This window comes from Macaca thibetana, chromosome 3 (genome assembly GCF_024542745.1).
Source record: "Macaca thibetana thibetana isolate TM-01 chromosome 3, ASM2454274v1, whole genome shotgun sequence".
Lineage (NCBI taxonomy): Eukaryota > Metazoa > Chordata > Mammalia > Primates > Cercopithecidae > Macaca > Macaca thibetana.
Window position 1 is genome coordinate 140,983,192 of NC_065580.1, and position 24,719 is coordinate 141,007,910.

The window sequence follows — 24,719 nt, forward strand, 5'->3', positions numbered from 1 at the left end:
AATAGTTGATTTTTATGCTGTTATGAAATTTATTAACTTTTTTCCCTAGGAGAAAAAAAAAAGTTCTTGAGTCCCTTTCCTGTATCTCTACATCCTAACATCCTTTTCTCTTATTCTTTTATCTTCGAAATTCCTCTTCTTCCTATTTCCGTCCCTTAATACTTGGTAAATCTTGTCCTTTTATGAACCATATCACCTGAACCTCTTTTAGGTTTTCTTTTCTTTTTTTTTTTTTTTTTGAGACAAAGTCTTGCTCTGTCGCCCAGGCTGGAGTACAGTGGCACGATCTTGGCACACTGCAAGCTCTGCCCTCTGGCTTCATTCTCCTGCCTCAGCCTCCTGAGTAGCTGGGCTGCTTCCCCCACAAGATTCAAAAACAAAAGAAAACTGGCTGACTCACCGGCGTTGTTTTCGGTGGTCGTTTTGCTGCTCTCTTCTTCACACTGCGATTCAAGCTATCTTCAAAGTCACTGCCTTCATCAGCTAACAAAGAGTCACTATTCCTGTGAGAAAATATGGTTCTCTTTAAATACAACCATCCTATTCCCTCCATATAAAAGGCTAATGAATTATAGTTTCTCTGTCTCTCACCGCACCCCATCTCCATGAGAAAAACATATTCGGATTTTAAGAAAAAATGAGCTTATTATTCGTAGGAAGTTGGGACAAAATCTTTTTTTTTTTTTTTTTTTTTTTTTTTTTTTGAGACGGAGTTTCACTCTTGTCACCCAGGCTAGAGTGCAATGGCGTGATCTCGGCTCACTGCAACCTCCACCTCCCAGGTTCAAGCGATTCTCCTACCTCAGCCTCCGAGTAGCTGGGATTACAGGTGTTTCATGTTGGTCAGGCTGGTATCAAACTCCTGACCTCAGGTGATCCACCCGCCTCAGCCTCCCAAAGTGTTGGGATTACAAGCTTGAGCCACTACACCCGGCTGAGACGAAGTCTTAAAGGAAAACTTTCATGTGAAAGCAATGGAGACGAAGAATGAGGAAATGAGACAGGGGAAGGACAACCCTTCCTAGTATTCTCTCCAAATAAGAGAATCAAATGATACTCACTTAGCAGGTAGAGAAAAATAATCATGGCTCAGGAAGTCATCTATCACTCAACCATAAATGGAAGAGTAATATGTACCTAAATTTCACCCCCTTGAAACATAAACCACATGTCTTATCAATTCAAGTTTATAACATTGATATAACCTGGTCCCCCACAGTAGCACTGACAGAAACAGAAATGACTCAGAGAAAGCCAATTAAAACAGCCAGGGGATAAAGCAGATCTATATGAAATTAGGTTTTTTCCTTCTGAAAACATAAAAAACCAAGATATATCATTATAACCTACACAGAATAAACTCTCATATGGTAATAAATAAAGATACACAGACCTGTTTACAAAATCCTCAAGTAGGAGAACTAGGGGACACCGGCTAAAAAGTATATATAATTTGCCAGGCAACAAATAAAGAACTCTTTACTCCCCCATCTGCCACCTCTCAGCCCCCACCAGGGGTTGTACATGCTGAACACAGAAATGTGTTTAAGAGAGGTTTAGACAAGATGGAATGGATTAAAAATAGGACGTGCTTGAACCCGGGAGGCAGAGGCTGCAGTGAGCCGAGATCGCGCCATGGCACTCCAGCCTGGGCAACAGGGCAAGACTCCGTCTCCAAAAAAAAAAAAAGCAGGATGTACTACTATTTTGATGTCTACAACACCTAACACCTAGGACCACCAAAAAAAAAAAAAACACACACCTAGAGCTGGAGGGAGGGTGTCACTGTGCTGAACGAGTATAGCACTTCTGGTGTTTTCACACAGTCCCACGCATATTATCATCAATGTGGGGAAACGAGAGGGAGAAGGCTGTGACAGACACAGGAAGTGGCTGCAAAATGCAACATCTACTTACCCCTCTGATGTATGGTTTGAGTCCCTGTCATCAAAGGGTAGACTGGCAGAGGAACTAGAAGACGCAGACAAGGCCGTCTTGGCACCTCCCGCAGCTCTTTGCAGTGGGGAGGACATGCTTAGAGAGGAGCTACGGGGCCAGGACGATGAGGACTGCAGGGTAGGTATGGCGATCCAGCTGGAGAAAGAAAGAAATATAAGAAAGGGCTCCTATCACAGCACTTCTCCATCCCCAGCCCTGACCAGTCCCTTTCTTTCCAAGGGAATGGTTCTACAACTCTGGGGTTGGGTGAGGGGGACCAAAAACTAAGACAAAGGCTGGGCACCATGGCTCATGCCTATAATCCCTGCACTTTGGGAGGCCGAGGCAGGAGGATGGCTTGAGCCCAGGAGTTCAAGACCAGCCTGGGCAATACAGCAAGACCCCATTTCTACAAAAAATAATAATAATAGTCAGGTGTGGTAGCACATGCCTGTATTCAGCTATTCAGGAGGCTGAGGTGGGAGGACTGCCTGAGTCCAGGAGTTCAAGGCTACAGTGAGCTATGATCGCACCACTGTACTCCAGCCTGGGTGACAGAGCAAGACCCTATCCCAGAAAAAAAAGAAAAAAAAAAGTAATAATAAATAAGAAAAATGGCTGGGCACAGTGACTCATGCCTGTAACTCCAGCACTTTGGGAGACCGAGGCAGGCAGATCACCTGAGGTCGGGGGCTCGAGACCAGCCTGACCAACATGGAGAAACCCTGTCTCTACTAAAAATATGAAATCAGCTGGGTGTGATGGTATATACCTGTAATCCCAGCTACTTGGGAGGCTGAGGCAGGAGAATCGCTTGAACATAGAAGGCAGAAGTTGCAGTGAGCTGAGACTGTGCCATTGCACTCTAGCCTGGGCAACAAGAGCTAAACTCCATCTCAAAATAAATAAATAAGACAAAGAGCTGACCTAAGGCATCAAGGGATTAAGGACAACAACACCCCAGAAACTGGCCAGTGGGTTTGGAGTTGCTCTCCAACAGCTGAGGAAGTCACACACCAGGGCAGCTTCAGACACATCTCTCTAGAGGCTGTGGAAGTGCAAACTGCCTGCTGCAAGTAAATTTAACTCATGGGTTTTTTCTTCAAAAAAAAGAAAAAAAAAAAAAAAAAAAAAAGCACGCTGGGTGCAGCAGATCATACCTATAATCCCAGAACTTTAGGCAGCTGAGGTGGGAGGACTGCTTGAGCCCAGTAGTTCAAGACCAGCCTGGGCAACATAGCAAGACCCCATCTCTACAAAAAATAAGCAAAAACTAGCTATGTGTGGTGGCGCACATCTGTGGTCCCAGCTACTCATGAGGCTGAGGCAGGAGGACTGCTTGAGCCCAGCAGTTTGAGACCAGACTTGGCAACATGAGATGCGTCCAAAAAAAAAAAAAAAATCTGAGCAAAGCACACACCAGGGCAGCTTCAGACACAGCCCTCTCTAGAGGCTTCAGAAGTGTAAACTGCCTGCTGCAAGGGAATTTAACTCATAGGTTTTTTTTAAAAAAAAAAAAAAAAAAAAAAAAAAAGGCAAGGCGCCCACGGTGGCTCAAACCTGGAATCCTAGCACTTTGAGCGGCTGAAGCAGGACTGCCTGACCCCAACAGTTCGAAATCAGCCTGGGCAACATAGCAAGACCCTGTCTCTACGAAACAAAACAAAACAAAACAAAACTAGCCAGGCGTGGTGGTGCACCTGTAGTCCCAGCTACTGTGGAGAATGAGGCAGGATGATCACCTGAGCCCAGGAGGTCGAGGCTGAGTGAGCTATGACTGCACCATGCACTCCAGCCTGGGCAACAGAGCAAGACCCTGTCTCTACGAAACAAAACAAAACAAAACAAAACAAAACAAAACAACTAGCCAGGCGTGGTGGTGCACCTGTAGTCCCAGCTACTGTGGAGAATGAGGCGGGATGATCACCTGAGCCCAGGAGGTCGAGGCTGCAGTGAGCTATGACTGCACCATGCACTCCAGCCTGGGCAACAGAGTAAGACTGTCTCAAAAAATAGTAATGAAATAAATAAGACAAAGAGTGGCCCTAAAGCACCAAGGGATTACAGACACCAAGACCCCCAGAAACTCGGCAGTGAGTTTGGAATTGCTCTCCAAAAGCCGAGGCGTGGTGCACGGTGGCTCCCGCCCATAATCCCAGTACTTTGGGAGGACGAAGCGGGAGCATCGCTTGGGCCCAGGAGTTCAAGACTAGCCTGAGCCACATAGCAAGGCCCTGTCTCAAAAAAAAAAAAAAAAAAAAAAAAAAAAAAAAAAAAAAAAAAGCCAAGCAAGGCAAACAGAAAGGCAGCTTCAGACACACCCCTCTCTGGAGGCTTCAGAAGTATAAACTGCCTGCTGCAAGGGAACTTACAGGTTTTAAAAAATGAAATAAAATTAAACCAATAAAGAAATAAGAAAAAAAAATACAGAAAGACCCCAGGCTTACGTTTCTAGAGGACTAGCACCTGATTCCACCTGGAATGGAATGGGAGGCTCTTAAGGATTTGGGGGTGGAAGCGCCATGAGAATAGAGCTGGAAAAGCAAAAGGAGTAAAGGCAGGCACGCGTTTCCTATTTTTCCAGAAGGTAAAAATATCTACGACTGCCCCTGGGGTAACCGGCTTCGGGATGAGGAGCCTTCCAAGCGCTTAGGAGAGTGGACTCTCAGTCTATGGAGGCCTGGGGAGGGGATTCTCGGGCTCTGTGGCAGAGGCCATTGGGGGCACAGCCCAGGAAGGCTCCTAGTATCAGGGCCGGGAGGGTCGCGAGACGGTGTGTTCTTGTGTCAAGGAGAAACCTCACTGTCAGAGCCTGGAAGAGTGACTTCTGGCGAAGCAGGGTTCAGGGAAGGACCCCCACCTCAGGTCCCTCGGGTGTCTCTCGCCACCCCACCTTCCGCACAGGCGCCCGCCGCTGCCCTTCCGGTGGCGAAAGAGTTCAGAAAAGCGCGGGAAGGCACGAAACACGCTGGGCGCAAGCGCAATCCCAACGGCTCGCCCAGGGCCAGTAGCTATCGCGAGGCTTGGGAGTGTGCGAGCTGGTGCGCGCCACGTTTGAGTTACGCCGCTCCACAGCCTCGTGTGGCCTCAAGCTCTCAGGCGTGCTGCCCTGTCACGTGGGCTTGGGCACGCGTGCGGCCCGCTTTAGCCCCGCCCCCACCCAGGCCCCACCCCCGCAACCCTCAATCTCCCCCTCCATTGGACGGGTTTCGGACCAGACTCGTAGTAACCCCTTTAATCTGGCTTCTCAATTGCCATAGGCTGGATTCCACCCAGGCCCCGCCTTTTGAACAGGATCGCCACGCCCCCAAGGGAGACCACGCCCCTATTTTACCAACCTCCTCAGTGCCAGCCGGGTCCCGCCCCCCTACCGAGCTTCTGCGCTACATTGGCTTAATTTCTTCCTTGCCCCCGCCCCTGAAACCGGCTCCGAGCCATTATTGGCGGGGCCCCGCCTCGGACCCCGCCCCCTGTCCGGCTCCCCGCTCCCATTGTCTCGGCAGATGCCGCCTGGTCCAGCTATCGTGCTCGGTATTCAGTTTTCGGGGGTAGCGCTCTTTCTCTGGCCCGCTGAACGGTCCCACGGCCGAGTACCGGATTCCCGAGTTTGGGAGGCTCTTCTTTCCTCCTTAGGACCCACTTTGCCGTCCCAGGGTGGCTGCAGCTATGTTCCCGCTGCGACCTCTCGTGCTTCTGCTGCTGCCTCTGTGTCCCGGTCCTGGTCCCGGACCCGGGAGCGAGGCAAAGGTCACCCGGAGTTGTGCAGAGACCCGGCAGGTGCTGGGGGCCCGGGGATATAGCTTAAACCTAATCCCTCCCGCCCTGATCTCAGGTGAGGAGAAAGAGGAAGACTAGAGAATTGGGGGTGGGGGCGGGGGCGGGGCCTCCTCATCTCACAATAACTCTCTTCCCTTTCAGAGTGACCGTTATACTAATCTTTTCATCCCACAGTAGTGTCTGTTCTCCTCCTGTAACTTCCTTACCGGGATCACAATAACCCTGCTATGCACAGAATAGCGCTCTTACTCCATCCCCACCCCAGGAATCCCCTCCTCGTAATTAACACCCCCCTATGTGTTTCTTTCTTCACAGCCATGTTCTCGCTGTTTCTATTAGCCCCTTCTATGAGAATACTTTATTGCTCACCCAGTAACCCCACCCTTCCAAGCCCCATTCTTCATCCCCTAGAAGCTGTCCTCCAAGTCCCTCGAGGTCTGGGGTGTGGACGTTGGGGAGGGTCACCTGAGGACACTCTGACCACTGACTTGGCCCTCAGGGCAGCTGTTAAATAGATGATCCCGTGGCTAATGGGAGTGAACTTGGGATGGGTGAGGAGACAATAAGGTGGGGGATAGGGTCAGGTGGGGAAGAAGGTGCAGACAATAGAAAAGAGACCAGGCAGGTAGAAGAGAAGGCATCGTCCCCAGAGAGAGGCGGAAAATGGAAGGAATTTTAGGATTTCACTTCCCACCATTCCTTCACGTCTCCTCTGTCCAGGTGAGCACCTCCGGGTCTGTCCCCAGGAGTACACCTGCTGTTCCAGTGAGACAGAACAGAGGCTGATCAGGGAGACTGAGGCCACCTTCCGAAGCCTGGTGGAGGACAGCGGCTCCTTTCTGGTTCACACACTGGCTGCCAGGCACAGAAAATTTGATGGTGAGGACCTGGGGTCCCCAAACTCAGCTTCATAGCTCTTCTCGGCGCTTAGGACCCCAGCAAGCCTCCTGTCCCCACTCCTTACTCCGTCTGTGAAGACTCCATCCCCTCCCAGCCCTGGTTTAGCCCACCCACCCCCCAGACTCTATCTCCAGGGCCCTGCCCTCCCTCCTTCCCTGTCTGCCCCATCTCTGAGAGTTACTCAGTTTCTGATTCACTTGTCTTTTCTCTTCTCTCCCATCCCCTCCTGCCTCTGCCTGTTCACTTTTCTTCCCTTCTCTGGCCTCACCCACCTTCCACCTGTTCCCTGCATTTGCTGCAGAGTTTTTTCTGGAGATGCTCTCAGTAGCCCAGCATTCTCTGACCCAGCTCTTCTCCCACTCCTACGGCCGCCTGTATGCCCAGCACGCTCTCATATTCAATGGCCTGTTCTCTCGGCTGCGAGACTTCTATGGGGAATCTGGTGAGGGGTTGGATGACACCCTGGCGGATTTCTGGGCACAGCTCCTGGAGAGAGTGTTCCCGCTGCTGCACCCACAGTACAGCTTCCCCCCTGACTACCTGCTCTGCCTCTCACGCTTGGCCTCATCTACCGATGGCTCTCTGCAGCCCTTCGGGGACTCACCCCGCCGCCTCCGCCTGCAGGTGAGGGATCCTGAGGCCTGAGCTTCAACCACTTCTGACCTAGTGACCCCTGAACTGTGCACCACTCATCTCCAAACTGGTGTGTTCCAGTCACCTCTGACCTGGTGATCCTCCCATCCTGCATTGAAGCCATTTCTGACCTGGTGATGCCTATCCTGAGCTTTACTTACCACTGCCCAACCCAGTGCCCCTTGGTCTTCTTGAAGCAGATGCCCCAACCCCTGCCACCTCCCATTCTGTGCCCTAGTTTCACACAAACACTCACCTACCCTTAACCTCCAGCCACCTTTGTGCCAACCCCTCCCTAATCCTAACACCTTGACTTCCTCTGGTTCAACTAAACAGGAATTATGTATTCAATATGCAAAAGGTATTTTCTTTTATAGTATCACATTTAGTTGTCATCATCACCCTGCAAGGTAGAGAGTCATGCCCTTATTTTACAGATGAGAAAACTGAGGCTCCAAGAGGTTAAGCTTTCCAGCCAGTAAATGGCAGAACCGTGGCTCACATCCAGGTCTTCTGGCTTCAAGTTCAGTGTTAGTTCCGATACACAATTTCTCTATCTCTAAGCCCTGTACAACATAATCCCTCCATCTCTTCCCAAGCCTTCCTTTGGTTTTCTTTAAGACTATAATTCCTAGGCCGGGCGCGGTGGCTCAAGCCTGTAATCCCAGCACTTTGGGAGGCCGAGACGGGCGGATCACAAGGTCAGGAGATCGAGACCATCCTGGTGAACACGGTGAAACCCCGTCTCTACTAAAAATACATAAAAAACTAGCCGAGCGAGGTGGCGGGCGCCTGTAGTCCCAGCTACTCGGGAGGCTGAGGCAGGAGAATGGCGTGAACCCGGGAGGCGGAGCTTGCAGTGAACTGAGATCCGGCCACTGCACTCCAGCCTGGGCGACAGAGCGAGCCTCTGTCTCAAAAAAAAAAAAAAAAAAAAAAGACTATAATTCCTGTGGGGCTCTTGAACCTGCCTCTCTGTACCACCCAACACTCAACCCACTTTGAGAGAACCCCACAAACCCAACCCTCACTGCTCTTGATGCAGTCTCTTGGCTCCAGCCTTGACTGACCCATAACACCCTTGTGGTTTTTCTCATCTTCTTTGCCTTCTCCCAGATAACCCGGACCCTGGTGGCTGCCCGAGCCTTTGTGCAGGGCCTGGAGACTGGAAGAAATGTGGTCAGCGAAGCGCTTAAGGTTAGAGGGGGCCTGAGTGTGGGCAGGGGCCAGGGAGGGAGAGGCGGAAGTGAGAGAGACCCCACGAGGAAGAATTAGCCACCAGCCAGCACGACAGGCCTGGGGCTCTGTCTGCCTCTAGGCCCTGGTGTCCCAGGATGAATTAGGAAGGAGGGAGCTGGAGTGAAACCTCCACTGGTCCACGATCCATGATCTCTGACCCCCTCCTACCCTCTGTGGACCCTTAACCCCCATCAGTCCCCAAGGGCCTGCTCATCTCCATAGCAGTCAGAGATTGGATACTGCCCCTGCCCAACCCCCCAGGAGCCCTCAATGACTCCACTTCCCTGCTGCTGAAGGCCAGATGCCTGGCTTGGCCTCTCTCACTGCCCATCCTCTACCTGACCTCCCAGCCTCACCTTCTGCCTCCTGACCGCCTCCTCCCTCCCCAGCTGTGATGGGCTCACTCTTGTCCTTGAATCTTCCCTCCACCCCTAACTGCCTCTTTAGTTCCACCCCTCCCACGAATCAATGTCAGCAACCTGGAACCTCCCTCCTCAGATCTGTGACAATCTCACCTGCTGCCACATGTTGTCACCAGCCCTAGGCGTGGGGTGGGGCATATGATTTCTGTCTGTGCCTGGCACCAAGCCGGGCTGAGAGAAGCCACAATGTTTGTGGAGGACATAGCCCCACTCTCTGCCCCCAGGTGCCGCTGTCTGAAGGCTGCAGCCAGGCTCTGATGCGTCTCATCGGCTGTCCCCTTTGCCGGGGAGTCCCCTCACTTATGCCCTGCCAGGGCTTCTGCCTCAACGTGGTTCGTGGCTGTCTCAGCAGCAGGGGACTGGAGCCTGACTGGGGCAACTATTTGGGTGAGGGGATTCAAGAAAGCCTGGAGCCAGGCATGGTGGCTCACACCTGTAATCACAGCACTTTGAGAGGCTGAAAGGCAGGAGGATCACTTGAGGCCAGGCGTTGGAACCCATCAGGGGCAACATAGCTAGACATCATCTCAAGAAAGAAAGAAAGAAAAGAAAGAAAGAAAGGAAGAAGAAAGAAAGAAAGAAAGAAAGAAAGAAAGAAAGAAAGAAAGAAAGAAAGAAAGAAAGAAAGAAAGAGGAAAGAGAGGGAGGGAGGGAGGGAGGGAGGGAGGGAGGAAGGGAGGAAGGAAAAAAAAAAAAAAAAGCCAGGCGTGGTAGCGCCCACGCCTGTAGTCACAGTTACTCCTGAGGCTGAGGCAGGAGATCACTTGAGGCCAGGAGTTGGAGGCCAGCCTGGGCAATGTAACTAGACCCCATCTCTACCAAAAAAAAAAAAAAAGAAAGAAAGAACTTATTACGCGTGGTGGCACACATGCCTGTTGTCCCAGTTACTCCAGAGGCTGAGGCAGGAGGCTCCCTTGATCCCAGGAGTTAGAGCCTGCAGTAAGCTACGATGGTGCCCCTATACTCTAGCCTGGGCAAGAGAGTAATACCCTGTCTTTTAAAAAAAATCCTTAAATTGGCCAGGCACAGTGGCTCACACCTATAATCCTAGCACTTTGGGAGACCGAGGCAGGCAGATCACAAGGACAAGATCAGGAGTTCGAGGCCAGCCTGGCCAATAGGGTAAAATCCTGTCTCTACTGAAAAGAAAAAAAAAAAAAAATACAAAAATTAGCCGGACATGGTGGTGGGCGCCTGTAGGCTGATGCAGAAGAATTGCTTGAACCCAGGAGGCGGAGGTTGCAGTGACCCGAGATCACGCCAGTGCACTCCATCGAGCCTGGGTGACAGAGGGAGACTCAGTCTCAAAAAAAAAAAAAAAAAAAAAAAAAAATCCTAAAATTTAAATTTAAATTTTAAAAAAGTCTGGGATGGAGGAGGGTCCTGAGTAAGGCTAGGGGTGAACTGGAGAGGGGCTCTAAAGCCAAACTGGGAGAAAACATGGGAGGAAGCTCATGTAAGTTTCCCCGAAACACTCTACTGCTTCTCTAAGGCCCGATTGAGGATTTTCGGGAACATCCTAGTTCAGTATCACCACTCATCCCATCCTTTCTCTTTCTCTGCCTCCCTTAAGATGGTCTCCTGATCCTGGCTGATAAGCTCCAGGGCCCCTTTTCCTTTGAGCTGGCGGCTGAGTCTATTGGGGTGAAGATCTCAGAGGGTTTGATGTACCTGCAGGAAAACAGTGCGAAGGTGTCCGCCCAGGTACGGGGGAGAGAAGGGTGGAGGTGAGACCCGGGGCGGGGACGGTGTGGGTGTCAGGGAGACAGTATAGGGGATCTGAGAAGAGACTCTGGGTTCAGAGTGAGGACGCAGTGTGGTTTCCCCCAAGGGTGACTGTGAGGTCTCTTCCCCGTGCCGCAGGTGTTTCAGGAGTGTGGCCCCCCCCACCCGGTGCCGGCCCGCAACCGTCGAGCCCCGCCGCCCCAAGAGGCGGGCCGGCTGTGGTCGATGGTGACCGAGGAGGAGCGGCCCACGACGGCCGCGGGCACTAACCTGCACCGGCTGGTGCGTGGGGTGACCAAGGAGTTGGGGGTGGGAGGGGCGGGGTCGGGGATGGGGATGGGGGTTGCGCTCCAGCTCGCCCCGCCCCTTCTCTCCTGCCCAGGTGTGGGAGCTCCGCGAGCGTCTGGCCCGGATGCGGGGCTTCTGGGCCCGGCAGTCCCTGACGGTGTGCGGAGACTCTCGCATGGCAGTGGACGCCTCGCTGGAGGCAGCGCCCTGCTGGACCGGAGCCGGGCGGGGCAGGTGAGCCTCGGGGGCGTGGTGGGGCAGCAGGGGGCGGGGCCGCGGCCGGGAGGGGCGGGGCCGCGCGCGCGAGCGAGAGCTTCGGGGCTGCTCTGCTCGCAGGTACTTGCCGCCGGTGGTCGGGGGCTCCCTGGCCGAGCAGGTCAACAACCCCGAGCTCAAGGTGGACACCTCGGGCCCCGATGTCCCGACACGGCGGCGTCGGCTACAGCTCCGGGCGGCAACGGCCAGGATGAAGGCAGCCGCACTGGGACACGACCTGGACGGGCAGGACGCGGGTGAGACCCCGGCATTCCTGAGCCTGAGCCCCGCCCACTGCCCTTAAGCCTCTCCCCTCTCCTGGTAGTTCCCGCCCGTGCCTCTGCTCTTAGCATTCATTCATTCATTAATTCATTCAACGAGCATTTATTGAGGGTTGACCTCAAAGACTGGGGGTAACAGATCAATGAGGGGATCTCTATCCTTTCGGGCCAGTAGGGAAGACACGAAAACATTCTTACAGAACAGTTGGAAGACCCTTATAATGGGCAAAGGGCAGTGGGAAATGGGGGAGGGGGCAACTTGGGGGAGGCTGGGAAGCCAGGGTGGTGGGTGACATTGGGTTGCCTCCCCAGAGTGGAATTTGCCAGACAGAGAGGCAAGGCACAGACACTCACTGTTTTCTTCTCTTCTGTCTCTGTCTCTGTCACTTCCCCCACCCCTCTTCCTGGCTGCTCTCTGCTTCTGTGTACTTCTGATTTTTCTGTTTTTTCCTGTTATCCTATCTCCCCATCTGCCTGTCTTTTTTCTCTCTGTCTCATTGTCTCCCATCATGATCTCTCCCCGCTATGTCTGCTGTTGGATCTCTCTCTTTCCCTCTCTCCCTGCCTTCCTATCACTCATGGTCTTTCTCCCTTACCCAACCCGGCATCCACCTGTGTCTCCCTCCCCTGCCTCTCTCTTTCTGTTTTTATCTCAATTTCTTTTTCTCCCTCTGTCTCCCTCTGCCTCTCCCTCCCATCCCGTCTCTGTCCCTCTTCTTCCTTGCAGATGAGGATGCCAGCGGCTCTGGAGGGGGACAGCAGTATGCAGATGACTGGATGGCTGGGGCTGTGGCTCCCCCAGCCCGGCCTCCTCGGCCTCCATACCCTCCTAGAAGGGATGGTTCTGGGGGCAAAGGAGGAGGTGGCAGTGCCCGCTACAACCAGGGCCGGAGCAGGAGTGGGGGGGCATCTATTGGTTTTCACACCCAAACCATCCTCATTCTCTCCGTCTCAGCCCTGGCCCTGCTTGGACCTCGATAACAGGGGAGGGGTGCCCTAGCATCAGAAGGGTTCATGGCCCTTTCCCCTCCTCCCCCCTCAGCTGGGCCTGGGGAGGAGTTGAAGGGGGCTGCAGAGAAGGTAGAGAAGGGACTTTGCAGGTGAATGGCTGGGGCCCCAAATCCAGGAGATTTTCATCAGAGGTGGGTGGGTGTTCACAATATTTATTTTTTCATTTGGTAATGGGAGGGGGGCCTGGGGTATTTATTTAGGAGGCAGTGTGGTTTCCTTAGAGGGTATAATCTCCAGCCCTCTAAGGCTGGGGCTGGTGATCAGCCCCAACAGAGAAAGTGAGGAGTTTAGAGTTGCAGCTGGGGAAGGGGGTTGAAGGAAGTTGGAAGTCGGGAGGGGTGGGGGCATCTGGTCTCAGAAATGGACAAAGCTGGATGCTGACAGGGTGTGGGGCAGGGGACTGGGGGTGCTTGAGTAGGATGTGAGGCTTCATGGGCCTGGGTTCTGTTGAGGTTTTTCAGTATCAATTTCTTAAACCAAAATTTAAAAAAGACAACGTGGGGGGGTGCTCATCTCGTGACCTCTGCCACCCACATCCTTCACAAATTCCATGTTTCAGTGTTCGAGTCTGTGTTTATTCTGTAAATAAATGGTAATGTATTGGACCCCATGTGTGGCTTCTGTGCTGTCACCGTCAGTGCCTGAGCCCTGGCTTCCAGCAGAGGTCTCAGAGCCTCTCTGACTGGCTCATTTTCTGCCAGCTTTTCACCTCCCTTGGCACCTGTCCCCCAGGAGGCGGGTCTAGGGAATAACCTTTGATCTCCCACCCTCTGGGCCTCTGAGTATCTTCGTTTGTACAACAGGGAGAATTGTGGGGACCAAATAGAATCTGTGTGAAAAAGCACCTTGTCACCTGCAAAATGCTCTTTGAACATGAGGCTTTTTTTTTTTTGAGATGGAGTCTCACTGTTGTCGTGAGGGTGGAGTGCAATGGTGCGATCTCGGTTCACTGCAACCTCCCTCCTCCTCCCCAGTTCAAATGATTCTCCTGCCTCAGCCTCCTGAGTAGCTGGGATTACAGGCGCCTGCCCACCACACCCAGCTAGTTTTTGTATTTTTAGTGGAGACGGGGTTTCACCATGTTGGCCAGGCTGATCTCGAACTCCTGACCTCAAGCAATCCGCCAGCCTCGGCCTCCCAAAGTGCTGGGATTACAGGCATGAGCCACCACGCCCGGCCACGAGGCATTATTAAGGTGACCACACCACTGTCCCCTGCCTTCAGGATGGGAGGCCTTGTTCTCTGAGCATCAGTCTCTGGCTACCTTGCCACATCTTTGACAATGTCTGCTTTCAAATATCACTTTCTCCTTCCTTCCTTCTTTCTTTCTGCCGCCTGAATGAATCTTTTGTTCTGCGGCAAGCCAAGAGAAAATGGTAGGATTGATTCCCAAGTGTGAAAGGGGGGTGGAAGTGGTGTCTTCCAAGGAGAGTCTGGGTGCCCTGCCGGAGAGGGGAAGATGCAGCGGGGGAGAGACCTAGAACTGCGATCAAAGCTACAGCAGCTGCTGGGGCTGGCGGGACAAAGGGAGGAGGGAGGAGCCTGGGCGCTGAGAAAGTTCTTGGGGAAAGTTGAGCTGAGCCAAGAGTGGGGCGGTGGCTGGGGAGGGCGGGAGGGCCCGGCCTGATTTCCCTTGCTGCTCCCCTTGTGGCCTGGTGAGTGGGAAGTGAAACCAAGGATAGGACCAGTGGAGGGACCTTCTAATTTATGGGAGGAGACGTGAGGGGTTCATGGGACCCCGGCAGGGGCAACTGACTGGGCAGTCACCAAAGCTGGAGGGGACAGAGGGCTGGGATCTCCAATCATGGGAAGGGAGAGATGGATGGAAGGAAATGAAGGGCTCTGGGTAGGGGAGACGCAGCTGGACCCCAGAGGCTGTGATTGGGGAGGGAATTGGGGAGTGATGCCAGAGGGGCCGGGTCTCCGGGAGTAAAAGTGTGGCTTCTCTCTGCCTGGGGTTACCCCTGGCTCATCGGAGCAGGGAGCTGTCGGGGCTTGTTGGAGGGGGCTGTGGTCCTTGATCGTGAGTTGTAATCTGAAGGGGCGGGGCTGGACTCCTGGTTGATTAGGAAGCTCGGGCTTGAGAAGGAACTCTACAGTTAGTATTTGTGCCTTTCTCCATATCTTTGTGTCATAGTCTCTCTGTCTCTCTGTGTCTGTCTGTCTCTCTCTCTCTCTATCTCTCCCTCTCCAGCCCCACCCTTTCAGTCTCCTCCGGGTGCACTGATAAGGTTGGAAAGTGGCATGGAGGGTTAAGTCCGGGAATCTGGGCTTCACAAGTAGCCACACGTCTCCCCCAGCCCCTGTCGCACATGGGGGTCTGCCCCGTGCTGAGACAGAGGAAAAAGAGGTGTGGGAATTTAGAACACAGTGGCTCTTGCCCATTGCAATGCCACTCCTGGAAGTCCAACCTCCCTTCCTCCTGCCTGGGTTCATCCACCTGTGTCCTGTCTGATCCTCATTCCCACTGTATGGCTTCCCTTCCTGGCCCTGGGATAGGGCTCTTCATCCCCATCTGTGACACCCAGAGGGGCTCAGGAGGAAGCCAGGGTCCCGACCATAGTCTGACCTGACTGTCTTAATGAGCTGATTGGTCTGATCTCTCTTTTGCTGGCTGTTTCATTCATGAGCTGGGGCTTTTTCTCTCCTTCCCTTCTAAGTCCCCGAGGCTCAGGGACAACTGTAGGTGGGGAGCTGGGGGAATTGGAGATAAGACAGTGATAGAGCAGAGGGAGTAGTTGTGGGGCCACCTAGGACAGTCTGGGTGTAGACCGCATTCCCAGCCACTCCCCTTCCCTGAATCAGGTCTCAGCTGCAGCAGGAGAGAAGGTTCACTCTGCCTCTCTCCTTAGACTTCCCTTCTTCCCCCCTCATTTCCCTCCTAGACGCTGACAGAGGCAAAAATCTGCTAACTCAGGGGGCAGACTCAACCAAGACTGCAAACAGGCCTGGGGAATGACCCCCCGATCTGCAACCGGCGCCTTCCGCGGCTGCACGGCTTTCTCCAGCTGTCTCTGCCCCTGTTCCTGGCCCTGGCTCCATCCCTCTCTCATCTCACCCTTCCCTGTGCCACATGGGCCCTCTGTCTCCTGCCAGGACGCTGCGGCTCTGGGGACCTCGGAGCCTAGGGGTGGCTCTGGGAGTCTTCATGACCATTGGCTTTGCACTCCAGCTCTTGGGAGGGCCCTTCCAGAGGAGGTAAGTTCCCACTTTGCCCCAGCTCCTTCTAGATGCCCCACACTTGCTCTTCCCCATCCCGCCTGGGGCTGGTGACTCTTAGGGACTCGGAAGCCTCCATGTCCTCTGTCCCTTCCACCCATTTGCTGCTGAGGGACAGGACACTCCCCCTGCATCTCTTCCCAGGCTACCAGGGCCACAGCTCCGACAGCCCTTGGCCCCATCTCTACGACCAGCCCTTCCGTCCTGCCCACCCCGGCAGCGACTGGTGTTCCTGAAGACGCATAAATCTGGGAGCAGCTCTGTGCTGAGCCTGCTTCACCGCTACGGGGACCGGCACGGGCTGCGCTTCGCCCTCCCTGCCCGCTACCAGTTTGGCTACCCAAGGCTCTTCCAGGCCTCAAGGGTAAAAGGCTACCGCCCCCAGACTGGAGGCACCCAGCTCCCCTTCCACATCCTCTGTCACCACATGAGGTTCAACCTGAAAGAGGTAAGGAGTGTCGCAGGGGTGGGAGGGACCAGCAAGAGATGGGCTCAGGCTGACACCACCAAGGGAGGGGGCCCAGACTTGAGGGCTCCCCAGGCATCATCTCACCCTAAAGTTGGACACGGGGGCCATAAAGGTGGGGCTCCCTGCCATCCTCTCTACAGGTGTCCCTTCCCCCGAAGTTTCTGGGAGCCCAAGTCCTCCTCTCTCCCTTCTCTCTCTGGCGCTTACTACAGTCTCTCTCTTTCACCAATGTATTTCCCTGGCATCAGTGCCCTGCCAATTCCGAGCCTCCAACTCTCCCTCCAGGTGCCCCTTACCCTTCTTTTTTTTTTATTTCTTGGAAGACAGGGTCTTGCTTTGTCGCCCAGGCTGGAGTACAGGGGCACAATCATAGCTCTTGACTTCCCAGGCTCAAGGGATCCTCCCACCTCAGCCTCCTGAGTAGCTAGGGCTAAGGCATGTGCCACTACACATGGCTACTTTCTAATTTTTTTGTAGAGATGGGGTCTTGCTATGTTGCCCAGACTGATCTCAAACTCCTGGGCTTAAATAAATAAATAAATACTCCTGGGCTCAAGCCATCTGCTCACCTTGGCCTCCCAAAGGGTTGGGATTACAGAAGTGAGCTTGCCCAGCCTCTGTGTGTATATGTGTGTGTGTGTGTGTGTGTGAGAGAGAGAGAGAGAGAGAGAGACAGGGTCTCACTCTGTCATCCAGGCTAGAATGCAGTGGTGCAATTATAGCTCACCGCAACTTCAAACTCCTGGGCTCAAGCGATCCTTTTACCTCAGCCTCCCAACTAACTGCGACTACAGGTGCACGCCACCACACCTGGCTAATTTTTTTTTATTTTTTGTAGAGATGGGGTCTCACTATGTTGCCCAGGCTGGCCTCAAACAATCCTCCCACCTCAGCCTCGCAAGTACCTAGGACAACACGCCCCTTCCCTTTCTTAGCCTCCCTTCCACTGTCACACCAGGGCCCCAGCTCCCCCACTGCCTTCTGACTTGTCTTCTTCAACCTCCTCACCATGTCTGCCACATTTTGAGGATCAGCTGTACGTTTCGCCCGGGGCTAAGCCCAGCACTTTGGGAAACCAACAGGGGCAGATCACGTGAGGTCAGCTGAGAATAGCTGGGTGGAAGCCCAATCCTGACCTCCAGGAACTTCTTTTCTAATGGGGGAGAGAAGAACATACACATTCACATACTCAGACACACACAGGAAGCTGAGGGCTCCTATAGGAAGAAAATCAATGTGTAATTGAAACATACGGGGAAGAAACTAAACTGAATATTTACCAATGCTGAGTACTAATCTTCCCATCACCTTGCCAAGAAGGCATTTTAAGTGTCTCCATTACACATATGTGGAGTTCGAGTCTCAGGGAGGTGAAGAGACTTTCACAGTTAGAAAATGGCACCCAGTAGCCACAGTGGCTCACGCTTATAATCCCAGCACTTTAGGAGGCTGAGGCGGAGAATCACTTGAACCCAGCAGTTTGAGAGCAGCCTGCCCAATATAGCGAGACCCCACCTGTACAAAAAATTTAAAACATCAGGCAGGTGTGGTAATGCATGCCTGTAGTCTCAGCTACTCAGGAGGCTGAAGCAGGAGGATTGCTTGAGCCCAGGAGTTGGAGGCTGCAGTGAGCTATGATTGTGCAACTGCACACCAACCTGGGTGACAAAGCAAGATCCTATTGCTAAAAACATAAAGATTAAGGCCAGGCATGGTGGCTCACGTCTGTGATCTTCACACTTTGGGAGACTGAGGCAGGAGAATCACTTGAGCCCAGGAGTTCAAAAGTAGCCTGGGCAACATAGCAGACTCCGTCTCTACAAAAAGATAAACATAAATAAAAATAGCTAAGGGCAGTGGTGCATGCCTGAAGTCCCAGCTACTCAGGAGGCTGAAATGGGAGGACCACTTGAGCCAAGGGAGTCGAGGCTGCAGTGAGCCAAGATCATGCCACTGTACACCAACCTGGTGGCAGAATAAGACCCTGTCTTGAAAGATGAATAAACAAATAGGCTGGGCACGGTGGCTCACACCCGTAATCCCAGCACTTTGGTAGACCAAAGTGGGCAGATCACCTGAGGTCAGAAGTTCGAGACCAGCCTGGCCAACATGGTGAACCCTGTCTCTATTAAAAATGCAAAAATTTGCCAGGTGTGGTGGTGCATGCCTGTAATCCAAGCTACTTGGGAGGCTGAAGCAGGAGAATTGCTTGAACCTGGGAGGTAGAGGTTTCAGTGAGCTGAGATCGTGCCACTGTGCTCCAGCCTGGGCAACAGAGTGGGACTCCGTTTCACAAAAGAAAAAAAAAAAAAAAAGGAAAGAAAGATAAATAAATAAATAAAATTGAAAATGAAAGTGGCAGAGCTGGAAGTTGAGCCCAGGTCCATGCACTCCAAAGTCAAGGCTCCAGCTGGAAGTTGAGCCCAGGTCCACACACTCCAAAGTCAAGGCTCCTTCCGAGGCTTGTGCGTGCGTTTGTATCTGGAATGGTGAGAAGAGTATTCACCAAAGAGGTGAGGCTTTCTGGAGAGGGGGGTTTATTTTACTTCATTATTTAATTTTGATGTTATTTATTTATTTATTTTGAGACAGAGTCTTGCTCTTTTCCCCGGGCTGGAGTGCAGCGGTGCCACCTCAGCTCACTGCAACCTGTGCCTCCCGGGTTCAAGCAATTCTCGTGCCTCCCAAGTAGCTGGGACTACAGGCACCTGCCACCACGCCTGGCTAATTTTTGTACTTTTAGTAGGGATGGAGTTTCACCATGTTGACCAGGCTGGTCTCAAACTCCTAACCTCAAATGATCCGCCCGCCTCGGCCTCCCAAAGTGCTAGGATTCCAGGTGTGAGCCACTGTGCCCAGCCGAGAGTAGGGGGTTTTAAAGGAAAAGGTGGATGTGGCTTGTGGTAAGGACAGCATGAGGCATTCTTAGAGGGAGCAAAACACCAGCAAGGACAGGGTGGGGTAAATGTGTGTATGTGCATATAAAAGGGAGAACGTCTGTACTGGGGTGGAAGTTCTGCAGGGTCTGCAAAGTCACCCTTGTTGAAGCTGGAGCTGGAGACACCAGCTGAGGACATGGGCATGCTCTAATGGGCAGCGAAAGGCCACTGGCAGGAGTGAGGCAATGACAGTGACCTTTGAGGTAGGTTTCTCCAGAGGCTAGGATGATGGCCTTCATTGACACCAGAGGCTAGGATGATGGCCTTCATTGCTTCATTGACACCAGAGGCTAGGATGATGGCCTTCATTGACTGGAACATGGTAGATATTCACTGAATATCTACCATGTTCCAGACACTTGGGCCTTCATTGACTGGAACATGGTAGATATTCACTGAATATCTACCATGTTCCAGACACTTGCACATTCTTCCAGGTAAGTGTTACCCAGTTACTCCGATTTCTAGATGGAGGAATGATGGCTCTGAAACCTTCGATAACCCTCCCAAAGTCACAGAATTAGTAAATGGCAGAGTGGGATTTTATTCCAGGTCCAGATGCCAAAGACTGTTTTCTTCACTTTCCCCTCTGCCTTCAAAGAGACCTGCAGGGCCAGGCATGGTGGCACATGCCTGTGATCCGAGTGCTTTTGCATGCTAAGGTGGGAGGATTACTTCAGCCCAGGAGTTCGAGGCCAATCTGGGCAACATAGCAAGACCCCATCCCTAAAAAAAAAATTAAGAATTAACAGGGTATGTTGGTGTGTGCCTGTAGTCCCAGCTACTCAGGAGGCTGAGTTTGGGGAATCCCTTGAGCCCAGGAGTTTTCAAGGCTGCAGTGAGCTATGATATGCCGCCTAGGTGACAGAGCAAGAAAACACTGTCTCTTAAAAAATAGTAAGAGGCTGGGCGTGGTGGCTCACGCCTGTAATCCCAGAACTTTGGGAGGCCGAGGAGGGCGGTTCACGACGACAGGAGATCGAGACCATCCTGGTCAACACAGTGAAACCCCGTCTTTACTAAACAAAATACAAAAAATTAGCCGGGCATGGTGGCAGGTGCCTGTAGTCCCAGCTACTCAGGAGGCTGAGGCAGGAGAATGGCGTGAACCCGGGAGGCGGAGCTTGCAGTGAGCCGAGATCGCTCCACTGCACTCCAGCTTGGGCGACAGAGTGAGACGCCGTCTCAAAAAAGTAAGAAGAATAAGAATAAGAAGAAAATAAACACTGAAAAGTTTTATTTGAAAAATACTAATTTCCTGTCCCCCCCCCCCAAAAAAAAAAAGAGCGTTCACAGGCTGCTATTCAGGTGTGCCATATTTGCAGAGCCGATTGAGGAACACCATGACAGAAGTCAGATTCAATGATGGAAGTCATTTTTGGAGGCAGAAACCCTTTAAGGAGATCAGGAGCTAGGCTCTGACCTGCATCAGCCTGCAGGGCCATGTTAGGGTGTGGTGCAGCCTGATTTCCACCTTCCTTCTTGCAGAATGGTGGAATCACATGTCCCAGCCCTCAGGGCAGCATCCTACCAGGCAGCGGTGGCTTCCCAGTGCCCCGGCCCAGGGTGTCTTTTGCCCTCTGGGATGCCCAGGAGTCCCTGAAGTGCTTTACCCCTCAGTGATTCTGGGCCTGGCCTGCCCACCTGCTGCCTATGCCTGAGATGGCATTATAGTTGCCCCTTTGCTGCCAGTGATGCCTCTCCCAGGCACTCAACAGGTTTTTGCTGGAGAAATGAGTACAAAGGTTGGTTTCTAGAGGTTTTACTGACTAAGGCAGACAGAAATGCCCGAGGAAATTAATGTTCTCCAGGAGTTTCCTATCCTCCAGGTTTCCTTCTCTCCCTTCTTTCTCTTTTTTCTTTTTCTTTTTTTCCCTTCCTTTCCCTCCCCTCCCCTCCCCTTAAAAATTAGTGCCTGGCTAATTTTTAAGTTCTGGGATACATGTGCAGAATATGCAAGTTTGTTACATAGGTATACATGTGCCATGGTGGTTTGCTGCACCTATCAACCCGTCATCTAGGTTTTAAGCCCTGCATGCATTAGGCATCCATCCTAATGCTCTCTCTTCCTTTGCCCCCATCCCCTGACAAGCCCCTCCCCTCCCCTTCCCCTCCCTTTACTCCCCTCCCCTTCCCCTCCCTTTACTCCCCTCCCCTCCCCTCCTCTTCCCTTCCCTCCTTCCCCCTCTTGCTCTGGCTCTCTTTCTTTCTTTTTTTTGAGACAAAAAAAAGCCCAGGCTGGAGTGCAGTGGCGCGATCTCGGCTCACTGCAACCTCTGCCACCCAGCTTCAAGCAATTCTCCTACCTCAGCCTCCCGAGTAGCTGGGATTACAGGCACCTGCCACCGTGCCCAGCTAATTTTTTGTAGTTTTAGTAGAGACGGGGATTTCACCATCTTGGCCAGGCTGGTCTTAAACTCTTGACCTTGTGATCCACTTGCCTCAGCCTCCCAAACTGCTGGGATTACAGGTGTGAGTCACTGCACCCGGCCCCTTTCTTTCAAGGCAGAGTCTTGCTATGTTGTTCAGGCTTGTCTTGAACTCCTGAACTCAAGCAATCCGACCACCTCAGCCTCTTAAGTAGCTGGGACTACAGGTGTGTGCCAGGATACCCTGCTAATTTATTTTTATTTTACTTTAAGTTCTGGGATATATGTGCAGAGCACATAGGTTTGTTACATAGGTACACATGTGCCAAGGTGGTTTGCTGCACTGATCAACCCGTCATCTAGGTTTTAAGCCCTGCATGCATTAGGTATTCGTCTGAATGCTCTCCTTCCCCTTGCTCCCCACCCCGACAGGCCCCAGTTTGTGTTGTTCCCCTCCCTGTGTCCATGTGTTCTCACTGTTCAACTCCCACTTACTTACGAGTGAGAACACGTGGTGTTTGGTTTTCTGTTCCTGTGTTAGTTTGCTGGAGTAGGTTAGTTTGCTGAGCACCATGATGGCTTCCAGCTTCATCCATGCACCTGCAAATGACATTATCTCATTCTTTTTTATGGCTGGATAGTATTCCATGGTGTATATGTGCCACATTTTCTTTATCCAGTCTATCATTGATTGCCCTGCTAATTTTTTTAGTTTTATTTTTGTAGAGGCAAGGTCTCGCTATGTTGTCCAGGCTGGCCTCGGCAACATAGCCATACTATGTTGTATGCTCAAGCCATACTCCTGCCTCAGCCTCCCGAGTAGCTGCATCGACAGGCACACAAAACATGCCTGGCTCCATCCTCCAGGTTTCTTCGTATGTTTTATCTCATGTATCTTTCATAATCACTTGGGAAAGTATGATTATCCTCATTTTGCAGGTAAGCAAATTGAGTCTCAGGGATGTTAAGTAACTTGCCACGCAACAAGTGATGGAAGCTGGGGATTCCTAGCAGAGCTGGGAGAAGGAGGTTTGAGGAGGCCGGGTCAGTGGACACATGGCTTGTGCATACTTATGCGTACCTTCTCCCCAGCCCAATTCTCTCTCTTCTGTCTTCCCTCCTCTGCAGGTACTTCAGGTCATGCCTTCTGACAGCTTCTTTTTTTCCATTGTCCGAGACCCAGCGGCTCTGGCTCGCTCTGCCTTCTCTTATTATAAATCCACCTCATCAGCCTTCCGCAAGTCACCATCCTTGGCTGCCTTCCTGGCCAATCCTCGAGGCTTCTACAGGCCTGGGGCCCGTGGGGACCACTACGCTCGCAACTTACTATGGTTTGACTTTGGCCTGCCCTTTCCCCCAGAGAAGAGGGCCAAGAGAGGGAATCTTCATCCCCCCAGAGACCCCGACCCCCAACAGCTTCAGGTCTTGCCTTCTGGTGCTGGCCCTCGAGCCCAAACCCTCAATCCCAATGCCCTCATCCATCCTGTTTCCACTGTTGCTGATCATCGCAGCCAGATATCAAGCCCTGCCTCTTTCGATTTGGGGTCTTCATCCTTCATCCAGTGGGGTCTGGCCTGGCTGGACTCTGTCTTTGACCTGGTCATGGTGGCTGAGTACTTCGATGAGTCATTGGTTCTGCTGGCAGATGCCCTGTGCTGGGGTCTAGATGACGTGGTGGGCTTCATGCACAATGCCCAGGCTGGACGTAAGCAGGACCTCAGCACTTTCAGCAACACTGGACTGACTGCAGAGGACCAACAGCTGACTGCACGGGCCCGAGCCTGGAACAACCTGGACTGGGCTCTCTACGTCCACTTCAACCGCAGTCTCTGGGCACGGATAGAGAAATACGGCCAGCGCCGGCTGCAGACAGCTGTAGCCGAGCTCCGGGCTCGCCGAGAGGCCCTAGCTAAACATTGTCTGGCAGGGGGTGAGGCTTCTGACCCCAAATACATCACTGATCACCGGTTCCGCCCCTTCCAGTTTGGGTCAGCTAAGGTTTTGGGCTATATACTTCGAAGTGGATTGAGCCCTCAGGACCAAGAGGAGTGTGAGCGCTTGGCTACCCCTGAGCTCCAGTATAAGGACAAGCTGGATGCCAAGCAGTTCCCCCCTACCGTCTCACTGCCTCTCAAGACTTCAAGGCCACTCTCCCCATAGACATCAGACTACAGATTTAGGTGGAAGAGCAGCCACGTTTGAAGGGCACATGTGATGAGTGGGGGGCAGCAAGATGCCACTTCTGCATCTCCCAGAGGGATGAGTCTTTGTCCTGATGCAAGCGTCCTCTTTGCTGGGCTCCCAACAGTGCTTTCCTCCTTCACCCTCTACTCATTTTGTTCTTTCTTCCCCATTTTTCTTTTTTTTTAAATTTTTTTTTGAGATAGAGTCTCGCTCTGTCCCCCAGGCTGGAGTGCAGTGGCATGATCTCGGCTCACCAAAACCTCTGCCTTATGGGTTCAAGCGATTCTCCTGCCTCAGCATCCAGAGTAGCTAGGATTACAGATGTGTGCCACCATACCCGGCTAATTTTTTTTTGTTTTGTTTTTTTGAGACAGAGTCTCCCTCTGTTGCCTGGCTGGAGTGCAATGGCGCCATCTTGACTTACTGCAACCTCCGCCTCCCAGGTTCAAGTGATTCTCCTGCCTCAGCCTCCTAAGTAGCTGGGACTACAGGTGTGCACCACCATGCCCGGCTAATTTTTTAATTTTTAGTAGAGATGGGGTTTTACCATGCTGGCCAGGCTGGTCTCGAACTTCTGACCTTGTGATCCGTCCGCCTCAGCCTCCCAAAGTGCTGGGATTACAGGCGTGAGCCACCGCACCCGGCCTAATTTTTATATTTTTAGTAGAGACAGGGTTTCAACATGTTGGTCAGGCTGGTCTTGAACTCCTCACCTCAGATGATCCACACGCCTCTGCCTCCCAAAGTTCTGCCATTATAGGTGTGAGCCACTACGCCTGGCTTCCCCTTCCCCTTTCTTGCCCCAAGGCAGATCCACATCACCAAAGCTCCCTAGGTGGGCAAAAGATGGAGTGAGCCACAGAAAGTTTGAGGCGTGGTGAGTTGGAATGATACATCCATTTCTCTATGAAATATTTGCTACTAGACTGTTCATTTCTCTCTGAAATATTTGTTTAATGAATAAATAATTTGAAACTTCTACTTGATTTATGGAGGATGGAAAGGGGAGGGATGGAGAATCTTCCTGGAAGAAGTGGGGTTGGAAGGTTTATTTATTTATTTATTTATTT

The 24,719-nt window shown here is 52.3% G+C and overlaps 3 protein-coding genes across 9 annotated transcripts in view; 2 read left to right on the forward strand and 1 right to left on the reverse strand.

Moving 5' to 3' along the window:
* The window catches only part of STAG3 (stromal antigen 3), a 38,741-nt gene extending 33,680 nt beyond the window's left edge, over positions 1 to 5,061 (reverse strand). For 3 of the 6 annotated variants that reach the window (XM_050783619.1, XM_050783618.1, XM_050783614.1), the window contains exons 1-3: positions 4,799 to 5,010; positions 1,918 to 2,094; positions 401 to 503 (exon numbers count right to left, since the gene is read on the reverse strand). In XM_050783619.1, the coding sequence (XP_050639576.1) occupies positions 401 to 503; positions 1,918 to 2,033 (219 nt within the window). In that variant the 5' untranslated portion in view covers positions 2,034 to 2,094; positions 4,799 to 5,010. Of the gene's footprint in view, positions 1 to 400; positions 504 to 1,917; positions 2,095 to 4,385; positions 4,496 to 4,741 lie in introns of those variants that run through there. The other 3 variants (XM_050783616.1, XM_050783615.1, XM_050783617.1) reach the window with 3 other exon arrangements.
* A 44-nt stretch (positions 5,062 to 5,105) lies between these two features.
* Positions 5,106 to 13,074, forward strand: GPC2 (glypican 2). The gene is made up of 10 exons (XM_050784191.1): positions 5,106 to 5,770; positions 6,436 to 6,594; positions 6,917 to 7,239; positions 8,365 to 8,445; positions 9,134 to 9,296; positions 10,483 to 10,613; positions 10,773 to 10,916; positions 11,017 to 11,156; positions 11,259 to 11,434; positions 12,186 to 13,074. The coding sequence occupies exons 1-10, from the start codon at positions 5,605 to 5,607 to the stop codon at positions 12,437 to 12,439; spliced, it is 1,737 nt and encodes a 578-aa protein (XP_050640148.1). The 5' UTR covers positions 5,106 to 5,604; the 3' UTR covers positions 12,440 to 13,074.
* Positions 13,075 to 13,874: 800 nt separating this feature from the next.
* Positions 13,875 to 24,628, forward strand: GAL3ST4 (galactose-3-O-sulfotransferase 4). 2 transcript variants are annotated; one of them, XM_050784043.1, is made up of 4 exons: positions 13,875 to 14,124; positions 15,355 to 15,667; positions 15,833 to 16,136; positions 22,594 to 24,628. In XM_050784043.1, exons 2-4 carry the CDS (start codon positions 15,543 to 15,545, stop codon positions 23,623 to 23,625), a joined length of 1,461 nt encoding a protein of 486 aa, XP_050640000.1. In that variant the 5' UTR covers positions 13,875 to 14,124; positions 15,355 to 15,542; the 3' UTR covers positions 23,626 to 24,628. The 2 variants fall into 2 exon arrangements, with proteins under 2 accessions (XP_050640000.1, XP_050640002.1); XM_050784045.1 differs by lacking the exon at positions 13,875 to 14,124 and having other exon boundaries at positions 14,141 to 15,667.
* Positions 24,629 to 24,719: the final 91 nt, after the last annotated feature.